At 39.2% G+C, this 14506-nt stretch overlaps 1 protein-coding gene across 1 annotated transcript in view; it reads right to left on the bottom strand.

Annotated features, from left to right (window-relative positions):
* Positions 1-976: 976 nt before the first annotated feature.
* The window catches only part of cps1 (carbamoyl-phosphate synthase 1, mitochondrial), a 45043-nt gene continuing 31513 nt past the window's right edge, over positions 977-14506 (bottom strand). Inside the window, exons 30-38 of the mRNA XM_054615193.1 lie at positions 13192-13299; positions 12891-12980; positions 12467-12637; positions 7037-7111; positions 6823-6921; positions 3539-3598; positions 3293-3405; positions 1519-1648; positions 977-1090 (exon numbers count right to left, since the gene is read on the bottom strand). Coding sequence (XP_054471168.1) covers positions 977-1090; positions 1519-1648; positions 3293-3405; positions 3539-3598; positions 6823-6921; positions 7037-7111; positions 12467-12637; positions 12891-12980; positions 13192-13299 — 960 coding nt within the window. The remainder of the gene's footprint in view (positions 1091-1518; positions 1649-3292; positions 3406-3538; positions 3599-6822; positions 6922-7036; positions 7112-12466; positions 12638-12890; positions 12981-13191; positions 13300-14506) is intronic.

A 14506-nucleotide genomic window follows, 5' to 3' on the forward strand; every position in this document is an offset into this window, starting at 1 on the left:
GGGAAACTTTGCATCACATTAACTGATAAAGTACTAATCACAAATTAAAGCAAAAAAGCAACAAAAAAACACCCTCCCTAGTACCACTTTACAATAAGTCACCCTTTATAAGGGGGTTATAAGTTGTAATTATTTATTTATAATAATAAGTTCTTCAACACTTTGTGGCTCAGTTATAAGACATTATTAATAATAACTTTTGGATTGTCAGGTTGTGAAACTTTTCTTTGGCCCATGTTCATCCTCTGATGGCATTACACTGTTTGGTCTTTTAAGTTGATCAGGAGACTTCCTGTAAGGGTTTGTCTGACCTCTGACCCTTTGGGAATGATCTGTTGAGAATCTGGTCCACAATTCATTTTTAAACAATTTTAACAGCTTGTTAATATTTATTCCAGACTTACTTGAAAGAACCCTTTCTTATTTTTAACATAAAAAAGCATGTGTCCTTCTTACAACCAGAAGTGACACACAAGCGTGGAGCTAAGTACAATCTAGTGCTGAATAGACATTTTTGGACGACCAAAAAGGTTGCAATAAAGCAATCTAGGGCACCTTCACATCGGCTTCACTTTTGAGAGGTCGCCGCCTGGATTATTCAAAACCTGGTAACTCAAAAGTTGTTCATTTATAATGATATATAACTGATTTGTAAAGCATCAATAAATAAATGTAATGAAAAGTAATAAAAACCATTAGTTATGTAAACAAATGTAAACAGTTAAGTAAACATTTAAATGTATCTTATTAAACAATGGTACCAAATTTGCTATGATGCATTAACATTGTGTATTATTGTGTTTTGGTCTAGGATAACTCCTGAGAGACAACAGTTCCTTCCACTTAAATAAGCTCTACTGCTTCTTGACACCGTGGAATAGTAAAACAGAATTTCTATGAAAACCGTATTTCGAACATTTGCTCGTAATTTATTCAGCTGTTTTCCAGAGAAAACCGAAGGGAATGGAAGGACGCTTTAGCCCTGCTGGCTAGCCCCTCTTTGTTGTCTTTCTTTCTCCCGGTAGTGGAAGAGGCTGGTGGTGTCGAGCTTACTTGCATGGCCGATTGCTTCTGCGAACAGCTTCACCACCTAAGCACACACAGAAACTAGAATTACCACCACGCAGTTGCATACCTCTGCCAACAAGTATCTGTTTACATCCATGTCTATCCAAACATTTCTTCAGTTCATCATTTTATCTCATTGGATATTTGTGTGAAATTGTCATAGTTTGCAAATTAATTCTTAAGTTAAGGCAAAAAAGTGTTTTGAAAGGTAACAATGGCCATCAACCACCAAATTCGAATTTGTTCATACCAGGTGGACATCTGTGCCAAAATTGAAGAATTTCCCTCTAGGCGTGAGATATTGTGTTAACAAGAATGGGACTGACGTACGGACAGACAACCCGAAAACAAAATGCTTACGCCGACGGCTGTAGCTGAGGCATAAAAACATTAAGCTGAAAGCCAATCAAGTGAGTTTCCCCAGTCACTGGTGATGTGATTTTTACTGACCTGATAATTGGTGATGAGAGGAACACTGTGGTCCACGGCCATCCTACGGATCAGGAAGTTATCTTTCAGGTGGCGGCTGTTGTTATTAGGCAAGTTGACCACCAGATCAATATCACCCTGGCTGACAAGTCTATAAAAACAAAGTTGTGTCAGAGTTGCGATACAATTGAATAAACTGTTTCCTGTAATTACAGTTGTTTGTATTGTTGATCCCATTTAGAATAAACCCCTATTTCTGTGGCTCTTTGCAGCCTTTAGCCAATGTCAGCCCATTTATTTGGTTCTGCAGTACACACAGGAGTGCTCATATGGCTCTTTCACTGAGCCCTTACAACTAAGCTAAGCTTGTCTAAGCAAACTAGCTTATCAGGCTAGCACAAAATGCAGCAAGCAAAAGACAACTAGAAATTCATCTGAGCATATTGCAAGAAATAACTGGGTGACTTTGTAGACCCAATTGGATGGTTGGGATGCCCTTTTTGTTTTGGCTGGATGTGAACGACAATCCTTTGCTAATATGTTTTTTATGCATGGAATCGTGTGAAGTATAATAAGGGCTCTGCTGCTCTGAGTTTGTCTGCTCCCTAGTGGTGAAAAATTAACATTTATGTGCCAAATAAAGCAACATCTGTCTCTTGTGTAAGCTAGTTGCCCAGTGGGTTACTTACACATGAATGTCATTTAAATGATTAAAGAAATACAATACCTAAACAATTAAAGCTTTTTGATGGAATGAAAAACAAAGTTTAATTAATTAGAAGTGTCATTGTCTATAAACGTTTCAAAGGGAGTTGACAAAATCATGTAAAAACCGTGCAAAAAAAGGACTATTAACCTTATATTACCCACTTTTGTAAAAGTGTTAGAATTAATTTTGTTTACCTCTTATATATGTTACTCTCTCTTTCACTCACACACCTTTTTTCATTTGAAGGCCTTTGACAGACAGCATTGAATTAGGGCTAAATTCTAAAAGAAAATATGGAGGACAGACAACAGTGACAACAAAGGGCATGTTCTTCTCTATAAAGAGCTGGCCTCTATGCCACCTAGCACAGCTGATGCCCTTCAGCCAGCCTTGTGTGTGTGTTTGTTGTTTCGGTCTAGGCCTATTGAATTCCTTTAAATCCTCTTCTTCACCAGCTCATTTCCAAACAAACAGTCCAGATGGCTTCAGTGTAGCATGATCAGGACTTTTTTCTGGAATCATTACCTGAAAATTGCAGTTAGTCAGCCTGCTGCAATCAATCTATACCTTTTGAAAAAGATTATACTTTTAACAACCGAACAATGACTGGAAGAAATGCTTATTTTCGCATTATTGTTGATGGCAATGAAAACCAAAATGCTTCAGCTGCTTTTTTAATTTCCGCAATCTTGATTTGACATTGCTCTGACAGGACTTTCCTCATCTTTCCTATTCGAAGCCCTTATTCTAGCTAATGCAGCGTCGCATTAGCCAGCAAAAGTGCAGAGTTGCACTTCTAAGTCTGCTACATCTTCTTGGATTTTGTCATCATATTACAGAGATAATCAGGGGGCTATGCCCTTAGATATTAAGGCAGTATCTGATTAGATATGCGATTAGATATCCTGATTTTGAATCTTTCTGAATGTATGTATCACTTAAGCACTGCCTCAGGAAACCATAAGTCTTAGCCTCAGAGTTTTGGCTCAGAGTTTCCCTTTTAGCTGTTTTTGTTTTCCATGTTTCCTTGAATGTGTCAATAGAATTAAGACATCAATTAATTGTTCAAAATGAATATTTCCCAACCTCTTAATACTGGGCAAACTGGTTTCTCTTCCATTATCAGATGGCCAGGCAACTGGGGTAGCAGGCACATCGTTGGCACACAGCCAGGCAGAAGTGGCTTCAGTGGCAAAGAGCTAGAGGACAGAAATAAATCAACAATATATCCTGAATGTCATAAATAATACAAGAGGAGGAAGCTCCACCAACCAGTGTTGAGAATATAGGAGGGAAATATGATTTTGAGCCGTACAAGCTTTCAGTACTCACCTTGAATCCTTCCTCTTTCAGCTGGTGGGCTGTAGCCAGGAAATTGGGTCGGAATGAATGCTGAATGGGAGGGAAAAAATAAGGAAGAAAAAAAATGTAGCATTCCAATACAGAGAAAATGAGTGTTTTCATGTTGATTTTTCTAGTCTTCTAAATTGGTTCACAGTTATTATAGAAGAAAAAGTTCATCACCTACAGTTCATAGCCATTGTGTGCAATGGTCAGACCCCTTCACTTGTTTTCTCTTAACACTGTTACAGTTGATGGAACAAAATATTGTTGCCTGATATTCTATGATACAAAATGTGATGACAGCAACACGGCACAGTGATGCTGGAGTTTGACGGTTACATTAAGTACGCTTTTCAAATTAGTTTTAGTTTTTATGATATCATTTTGTGCTCAGTTTTCCTTTTGTGATGAGAATATGTATTTTCTGAGTAACTGATAACTATTTTGTATAATTCATTTATATGTTTTCTCTTCTGATTTTTTTTAACTTGTCGTCTATGAATTGTTTAAATATGACTGTAGTCAATTGAATCTTCATGTATATATGTAACTAGATTGTAATCTAAATTACACAACAAGAGGTTGCGTTCGCCCATGTATATAAAAACATAAGATTATTACAATATGTTTAATTTGACACATTTGCAAAAAATATAATATTTGTCACACAAGCAAACAACACAGGATGTAAAGGAAGAATACAAAGAAAATCATGTTGTCATGCATTTATGTTAGTCATCAGCTTCAAATGACCCACTTAATGGATTCCTCCAAAAGTGCTGAAAACTCCTTTGTGAGTTTGAGCTGCTAATTTGCAACTGAATGCTCAAACTGGATGCCCTTCAGCTTAGTAAACAATATGCTTGCTAAAATTACTGCTGCATCACCAAAACCATTGTGATATGGTTTGACATTTTTTGTTAATTCTGCAGCCTACCCTTCTAAGTCTTACATGACATTAATGTTTCTATTTTGGTTTGCAATTTTGACTCACATCCTATATTGGTACAAAAAAAAAAGAAGGTACGGTTGATTAAAAAGACGGCGGCAAACAGTGAGAATTGGTGAGAGTTTTGCAGAGAGAGAGACAGACAGAGGCAACGCAGGTTCATTCAACAGGACTATTTTCCCAGGTTGATGCTTGTAAACTCTACAGAGAAGCAGCAATTTGATCACATTCACTCCCTCCACTACTAGTACATTGCAAGTCATTTCGTATTTGTCATACTTTTCTGACTGAAAGCAAGCAATGTGTGTTGGGGGCTGGGGTGTAACAGGGCAGCTAAAACCATCCAAAACACAACTGAATTACTTACTTTTTTAAAGCTATGATAACTTGTATCATCCAGTTGTTTATTTTACAACAGTAGCATTCATTTGGAGTCTGGTAACCTAAGAAATGAAAGTCCACTATTCACACTCTGTTTAGCTCTGGAACACAGCACCATTTTCCCCAGCAAGTTGCTAATTTGGTCCGTCTGCAGTTTGGTGCTGTGCAGCTGCCTGTTGCTGCTGGAAACAAGGTTGATGAGGGCTGAACCAAACAATTAGCTTACAGACTCAAAAAAGCTCTGTTCAGCTGAGAGGACTGCAGAGTCAGGCAATACTACTCTGTGAGTTAGTCTCTTTAAATCACACACATTGATGGCATAAAAAAATGTAAATATTGAGCCGATTTAAATGTTCTCTACCATTTTGTCTTTACAGCAAATTATACTGTAATAGTCATGTGCCAACAGCTATATAAACTGCATCTATCATCTAGTTTCAGATTTGAAAACTGTAAAGGTTGGGTCAAGCTAATTTTGAAAGCAGACTTTTTAAAGTGTTTCTGGATGACTTGTCCAAAAATCAATGTCCTGAATGAGGGTTTTCTTATGTAACCTGCAATCCTACAAAATAAAGTTAGTAATATTACCTTCGAAATTCCTTTGGAAAAACAAAAGGCAACATAAAAAGACCCTAAGTTTGGAATCAAAGCGCTTCACTACTGCCCCCTTTACATGCTTTGAAGGGTTGTAGAAACCAATGCTTGATAGACAAGACTAGAAACGGATGCTTAGCTATAACTGGAACACAGAGAGATGGCAAAGATAGACTTTAACACAGTCTGAGAGAAAAACAGACAAACTGTGTAAGGATAAATTACATTACCAATATAGTATCACCACACAAAATGTATCTGTGTTTGCGGCTTTTATATACTGCACAGGTGTTAACGCATTAGTCAAATTTGCACATCGTCAGCAGAAAAATGAAACACAGACACCCATTAGGAACACTGCACCATGGCAACAGAACAAGTATGTCCCCATACAAATACAACATTTCAGTACCACCTGTGTGAAGCTTTGAAATTAATCGACCTAAAGCTAGAGACTACAGCCTTTTTTAACCACATTGCATCACAAAATTGCAAAATGTATCAAAACTCAGAACTATTGGAGGTAAATGACATCTTTGTTGCTGTGTGATCTGGATCTGTTAGCATTAAGCTCTGCTGCTGTGCTTGTTTGCTCTGTTAGGTTGCATACAGTATGTGACCTCAGGTACTTGCCTTGAAGTGGACCTGTTCCCCAAGAGCACCAATTATAAAGCTAGTATTGTGAGTGCGTTGTTAACGATGCATTAGTGAAACTGCAGTTTGGCAACCCAGAATGGCTGCAAGGCTAAATTACCAAAACTCATGTATCGTGGTGTCATTAAAAAGACCAGTGCTCAGGCTTATATTTTGTTTGTTTTCTGCAGCTGTGGATTTGAAAAGGATTGAGAGACATTATTCTTGCAGGTTTATCAATGGTTATTCAAGACTTTAGACGGAGCAGTTGGTTGATTAAATAAAACATGTTCTTTTCACTGTGGGATATTTTATAATGATGATTAGTGTTTCATTGGATATGAATTGATTTTTATGTTTGTGTAGTTCCTCTTATTAATTTGGGGATAACAGCATCAGGTTTAGTCATCTTATCCACTCATCTCCAGTTCTGCTAAGTGATAGGTAGGTCACCCTCTCTGGGTCATTCACACAGTGTCATTTGAGTGCAGTTTTCTTTAAGTCACATGAGAGCTGTAAGCATGGCATGAATCAAGGTGTGATTCTGTGTGAAAGAAACTGAGTACTGCCAGCCTGGCATTGTAAGAAGCTGATAGCCTGAAGATTTATGCCACCTGTTCAGACGGCACTTTGCATTGGGTGTCTTGTGGGCAGGAGGCACCAAAAGGAAACACAGACAGGAGGCGAGTGGACCTCCAGATGGCTGTAGTCCTACCTGAATCCCAATCAGGATGCCTTTTTGTGGTAGCTTAAAGCCTGTGGAGAGCATAGCCTTCAGGAAGGCAGAATAAATGTTTGGTCCAAAACAAGCTACCTGCAATAAAACACACAAGAGAGTATCTGTTAACACTGAATCTCCAAACTAGATGTGAGGGAAAAAATACACTGCACATCAGACATATTGGGTTGTATGTATCCAAGGAGCTTACTTCTCCTGTGGAGGCCATCTCACAGCGAAGCACAGGGTCTGCATCCCTCAGCCGTGGCCAGGAGAACATGGGTGCCTGGTTAAATAACGGAAGAGAAGAGCGATGTGTTTCAACATGCTTATGAATAATAGGACATCATCACGTTTGATGCTAATGAACCACCATTGAACATACATGACAATCACAATGTCAGTTCTCATGACAGTTAAGCGTTGGCTATGACTGTTTTTTTTTTAATAATACAAGATCATGATGACTAACCGTAAAAAAAACCCTACTGTTTACCAACAACAGTGCAACAGTGGAGGTATTAAAACTAATAAATACTACAAAAGTGGCAATCAATAAAGAATCATTTCCCACATAATTGACATCAGTCCATTGGGATTTCATGACACTGCTAGCACCTTGAAGCTGAAGGTGAACCAAGCCAGTGGCAGTTGCTTAATAAGCTCATGGCAAATAATATCTGTTTCAAGGCGCATACAAACAATACGTTTTTCTTTTTATTTCCCAAATACTAGTAATTATTTTTCATTTTGTCTCATGCACCATTTCTGTTTGTGAAGACAGACTTAAAAGGAAAATCTGATAAGAAAGGAGGCTTCTCAAACTGCAGGCCATCGGTCGCTTTAGCAGCCAGTTTGACATGCTGCCTCTACAGTCAACACTGAGAAGAAGGTAGGTGGCCTGAGTGATAGAGCAACAGCAGGGTGGGCCAGAAGATGAGAGGGAGTGTGGAGGAGAAGAGAAAAAAGCAAAGACGATAGAGACAACAGGAGACCAAGAGAAGACAGTGAGGAGAGAGAAAAAACATAAAAAGGAGAAAGAATAAAATGACTTAAGATGAGAAGACTCATATTTGTATTACAGACAAATTAAGAATAGTGGGACGCCATGTGGAAAGACAGTCTTACTACCCCATTTAAAAGTAGACAACCCCCATTACCTTGAAGAGAGAGTGAGAGGTGATGTGGCGTTGCGTGACTCATGTATATGCACACACACACATACACACACACACGTAGAGGCAAGGGCCACTAGGGGGGGATTCATCCTTGAAGCGGGCTATCTAATCAGCTGAATGTAATGTTAGCATACTAATGTAAGAAGGGAGGAAGAGAAGTGAATGCAGACAGGGAACCAGCATCGCTTATCGTGGCTTTGTTCAAAGAGTCAGAGAAAGACGGAGACATATGCATAGATAAAACAGCAGAATGTAACCGAGGAAGAAATTGGAATAGAGGGAGAGAAACACACACACAGAGAGGGTATAAAAGTGAGAGGGAACTTTTAATTGTGCAATAAAAGAGACAAGAAACTACAATAAGGAGGAGGAGAAATTGTGAAATACACGGGACATGAGTCACACAAACATTTGGTTCTTTGTGTAAATCAAGGATAGTGAATTTTGTACAGAACTCGAATAAAAAGGGGTTGCCTATTTTACCCACTAAACCGACATGTAGAACCAAATCTGCAACAAATACTTAAAACTATGAAGCAGGAAGTGGAAATGTAAACAAGAACTGTTAGAAAAATGGCATCACTAACACCGGTGGCAATTGCAATGGTCTTAAAAATGAGAAACCTTGCACAAGCCTTCATGAACAGAATTATGAAAACCTCCAGGGTCTCAGTTATAATGGTTGTTCTCCAATTGCAATGACTCGTCTCGGGGAAAGAATGGATGTGACTGTCACACAATAACCAAGACTCTGTAACCACAACATCCTACCAACACACACACACACACACACACACACACACACACACACACACACACACTAGTTCCCCATCTCTCTATCCCACACCGACCGCCCACTCCTGAGAGACAGTAGAATTGTGAAGCTCCACAACATGAACAATATTATCTTGGCGTACCAGCTGAGCTCCAGCGGAGAAGGAAATGAATAAAGTAAGACATTTCCACATAACATTGTTGCACACTATGGGCCTCGTTAGAGGCGGAAGTGGCACTTGTGTAAATGTCTTTATCTTCGCAGCTGAGTGGAAATTAACAGCTACATTTGTCATTACAGATTTTTTATGAGAATTACAACATATTTTTTACTGATGATGGATGTTCTGATTGTATTACCAGGGGTTGTTATGTCTTTCATAGGACATTACTAGGACATTACTGTTAAGTATATAGATGGCCAAAGATAGGTGGTTGCTAAAGTTTCTGGGGTGGATTCCGCGGAGGGATAAATAGCTTGGTTACAAGCTAAGGTGCTTCCAGAGCACGAGCAGGGCTTTGCCTCGCAGCTCCGCCAGTCGCTGCTGGGAGCCAACACCGACGTCACGCTGCTGGAAGTCCCGGCTATATTGCTAGGCCTGCTGGAGGAAAGGGAGGCATGCAAGAACATGCTCAGAAACACTATCCACTTGTCCACAGGGACCGACAAAATCAAAACAAAACAAAAATACCTAACTTTAAGTAAAGAAATCTTGTTGCTGTGGTGTTTCTGGGTGGTTGCTAGGATGTAATATGTGAATGCAACTGTCAAAGAAGTAAAACTGATGCTAGCGTTTTTCAGAAAACTATTCACTTTTGCAGAAATGTTAGTCAAGATGATGTTTCTAGCATGTCTTTTTCTTGTAATTGGGCTACATGCCATTGTCAGAGGGACAAAACATGCAACAGCGGGAAGTAATATCTTTTTCAGCCAATAAGTGTTCACCAGGGAATGACACCCAACCACCAAATCCACTTCCTCCTCCTCAAATGTTGTTTTCATGCTGCTCTTCTTCTCACTATAATAAATACCACTGTGTTATTGTTCCTATGAGTTTTTGTATATGGTAGAGACAAAATTACACAATGGGGACTTGTTAGTGAAAAGAAAACAACATGGCCTTAAATGAGGGACTGTCAGAGAGAAAAAAGAGAGACAACAAGAGCAACAGAGTAAGGATGAAAGGAAATGAGACATATAAATGAAGACGGTCTCTCTGGATAGCAATGACTAATAGCAACTGTGTGATGATACAGCACGGACTGTGTGGATGAAGGCTGAAAGAGAGAGTATGTTTTGATGGCACACACTTCAGGCTACTAAGGCTGGATATAGTTTCAGACATTACAGTGTGTTTCAAGTGGGGGCTTAATGTTGAGGCAGGAATAATGTGTTAAACTGGTAGAAAAAAGCTAGCACTACTTCAATAAACAATAGTCATGTATTTCAAGCAAGGCCCATATTAGTCAGGGGGTATGAAGTCTGTATCATAGACTCCAAGTAAACTCTGGGAGTCTTTTAAGCCTGGCGCCCGGAGTATTCAGAGCTCTGATTAATATTCCTCACCACTGTGCAGACTAGAAATTGAAAACTTTAGGTGGTGGGGAAGAGTGGGGGATTATACCTGCGTGATTGGCTCCAAACTACAGCCATTGTTACAGCAGCTCTGTTGTAATTAGAGGGAGAAATTACTTTGGAAAAAATAGCTTTGGAACAGCTGGCGACACGTAAACTCTCTCGTACCCAATCTAAGAAGTAAGCCTCCCAGCCGCTATGAGAAGGCACCTACTACCCCCCCCCCCCCAATCACGCCTAGGTAGAGGGATGGAGCAGTAATTGCTGTCTTTGTTATGTGATCCAATAGAAGCTGTACTCGTGACACCTGCAGTATCTATTAAGATATCATACATAGAGGGCTCTTTATAAAGGAAATAATTGTCCGACTATTATTCATACACGCTGTCAGAAGTTCAGAGTCATGTGTATAAAGACTTGTTAAAGACATTTTGAAGTCACTTTTATACAACAGGTAGTTATTACTACAAAACTTTTTTATTGTGTTTGTGGCCATGATATGTAGCTTTTTCCGATCTCAATCTGAAAGCATGACCCAGTGATTTCACTTCAGACATTGTAATGCTTTCCTTCAAAACCCAGTCTTCATGCTCAAATAGGCCCTGCTTGCATTTGGAATTTTGCTCAAACTGTATGCTTGCACTCTACTCTCTGATTTTTACTCTGTGCTCGGATTTCTCCTCTTCTTTTGGATTTTTGTTTTGCAATAACACTTAAAAAAAAAAATCTCCATCCAATATGGTCGCATACAAGTACAAAATACAGCCCTCCAAGGCTTTATTATGTACTTTTCTTGCTCTCTTTACGACTTTTGTAATAAATGAATAGTATACCAGTACTTTTCTTTCACTACAATAACAATGCCGGCTGCTATTACTGGAACCAACTTTTTATTTTGCCTTAGGCTGACAAGGATGCCGTGAATCAACCACGTCAACCCACTTGTTGACAGCTGCACACAGAGACTGAATCATTAGCTTTCTAATGCTAGTTAAAACTGAAGTGGTAACTGCTGCAGTCTGTCCTGTCTGCTTAATACATCCGCCCACATTAAGCCATCTACTCTGCTGCTATAATTTAGTCTTGTAGTTCCCCTCCACTTTCAAACTGAATATACTCTAGCAATTCTTACTGGCATACCTGTGCCACAAACTGTAACCTGCTCCACTAACCAGCATTGCTCTTTCCCTATAGCACACTAACGGGAAGCCGGTGAAGCAATTATAGTAACAAAAAAAAAGTACGGGCGACCTGTTGTTAAAAAGTAACACTAAACCGTGCTCTGGCACCATTTGGTGTTACTTTTTACATCTTGTTAACTCTCTTTGGTCCAGTAACAGGCATCAGGATGGACAGCACAGTGAAACGTTTGAAAGGATTTCCCCATTCATTAACTTGGACATTTCTTGTACACTTTGTGGCTGCGACACAATATACAGGCATGTTACCAATCAAGGCATTGTATAGACAAGAAGGCTAAAAAGAAAACGTCACGTTTGACAGCCTCGTCTGACATGGTGCAAATTCACTCTACCTTCTAGTCGAGAAATGTGGCAGAGAAAGTAGTTTCACTTGAGACCAGGCTCTTTTCACAGCAGACTTAGTAGTGGGAGAAACACAGGTGTCAGTAATACCACAATTAATAACACTACTAATGATGGCTCCATTCTATTTAAATGTGCCAATAACAAGACCCTCTAACTGAAGCAACAGTTCATTTTATTATTTACACCTGTGCTTTAGACGGTCAAGACTGAATAAAAGGAAGAATATAATTGATTTGTGTGTGCGAACCCTTTTTGAACATTTGGACTACTGTGACAAAGGCCCACCATGATTATTATGCCTAGTAGTTATGACTGTATTTAAGCCCTGCTTGTGCTGGTACAAAAGCAATTCAAAGAGCAGCCCATTGTACAGCATGCTTGTTTTTAAGTCCTCCCTTACTTACTGTATAATGCTGTCAACTTCTTTTTCTTGATTATTATACACACATCCATCCATTCACGCTCTGTGCTCTATAAAAACTCAACACTAAAATAAAATAAATAAAGATTGAAGGAAGCCAGTCACGTAGTTTCTAGCTCACAACAGTTATTTCAGTTTCCTTTACCTTTATGCCAACGTAGTCTACAGGTATGATCGGTTTCTCCAGAGACGGCAGGCTGGCCTCGTCCAAAGGCTCTCCCACCATCACTTTGGTTGCCACATTGATAAAGTCCACACCGATCGTTTTTGATACAAAAGGGAAAGAGCGCGATGCTCGCAGATTACACTCTATCACCTGAATGGGTACACAACACAGTCATTTCAAAAATGCAAAAAAGATACCTATTGTTGCAGAATAATAAAGCTGTTAAGGCTAATCAATAACAAACACACATCAGTGGCAATAGCATTGATCATAAAATCCATCCAACTTTGCAAATAATTCTGAACACATGGTGATTTCAATTTGTGACTGAATTGCATTTGCTGCAACCAGGTGTGAAAATGCTGATCTATCACTTAGTCATAGCCTGAGAAATATGACCTACCATGACATCATTGCCTTTAACCAGAAATTGAGTGTTAAAGGGCCCCGAAATTTCAAATGCCTGCGCAATTTTCCGTGTGGCAATCTTGACCTGGGAGTGTTGAAAAATGAACACACACATACAATATTTATAAGGCTGGAACAGTTTCATCCCATAAGAGTATTTTTTTGCATAATGTACATTGTGGTTTAAATACAAACAGCATAGGAGTTAAACTGCTGGTTTTCCATGCAATATCAATTGGGTCATTAAAAAAGTGATACTATTATTGGTATGATTGAGTGTGAATGCTTTAACTGACCTTTTCTAGAGCCCCCTGGCTAATAGACTGGGTTGGTAAAATTAGAGTGGCATCTCCAGAGTGTACCCCAGCATCTTCAACATGCTCTGTTATGGCATGGACCAGAACCTGGACACAGACACGCAGTGATTATGCAACATCTAAAGCATTTGCATGCAGATCATAGCTCTAATAAGCGCCAGAAATCCCTACTCAAGGCAACCTAACTTTTACAGCCTCGATCGGTTCTTTGATGAGAATTTTTCAGGCTAAGAGGCAGATGGCCTCCAGACTTAATGTGTTTATACCTACAGTTTGTAATGGTGCAAAATAGTACACTAAAATGCAGTGTCACTGTCAACAGATAGCGAGCCAGTTCAAAAAACTGTTGGTGCACTTGGAGGAAATGAAATGAATTCAGTCATGGCAGATTAAAAAATTTGCCAAGGACAAAGGGTCTGTATTTTTGGACCCTGTACTATGTAAGAAACAATGTACATGGATACGCGGTGTCAAAAGAATAACTTCCAACATTTCACCCACAGGAAAGGAGATTTGTATCGCCAAGCAACTCTGTGCGTTAATGAGCTGCCGTGTCATTAGCTCATTTAAACTGCTGCTAACCACAGCATTCATTAGCACTCTTCAGATAGAGCCTGTAATTAATACGTATTATCTCTGACTCTTCCACTCTCCCACACATAGACTCACACACACACACACACACACACAGGCTGGCCAGGAATAATGAGGCCTTTTTGGTATTCAATGAATGGACAGCTTGTTAATGTGATACTGAAGATAAAGAAGGGGCTGCATTCAGGGAAAGTAGAGAGAGAAAATCTACCATACAACTGGATTGCCCACGTTCCAAATTACACCCTTGAAATGACTCCCACCGCCTAAACAATAGAAAAACAAACGGGCCTCTCAGGACAAGTACCTATAGCTGGCTCTGTCTCGGAAAGCAACTTACAATCCTTACATTATACCGTTTCATTTGTTTTAAAAAATATCTTACTGTTAAGGGATTGATGGTGTAAAACTTTAACGTACAGGAATCATCAGTCTTTGAGGTTCCATGCATCTCAGGAGTCACGTTAAAATCAAATTTTGCAGTTTATTTTTCTGTATCCTCCCTACATGTCTATACATGGATTATCCCCAGAAAAAGAGAAACAGAATGTGTACATACAGATACACATGTGTGCCTCTTTATACTGAATAACTAGTGTATTTTACATTTATCACTCATAATAGTATGTGTGAAGGAAGTATATGCAGATAGATTTTGAAGATCCCCTCCAGACATCAGACGGTTGAAAATACTTTGCTT

The sequence above is a fragment of the Anoplopoma fimbria genome, chromosome 16 (genome assembly GCF_027596085.1).
Source record: "Anoplopoma fimbria isolate UVic2021 breed Golden Eagle Sablefish chromosome 16, Afim_UVic_2022, whole genome shotgun sequence".
NCBI lineage: Eukaryota > Metazoa > Chordata > Actinopteri > Perciformes > Anoplopomatidae > Anoplopoma > Anoplopoma fimbria.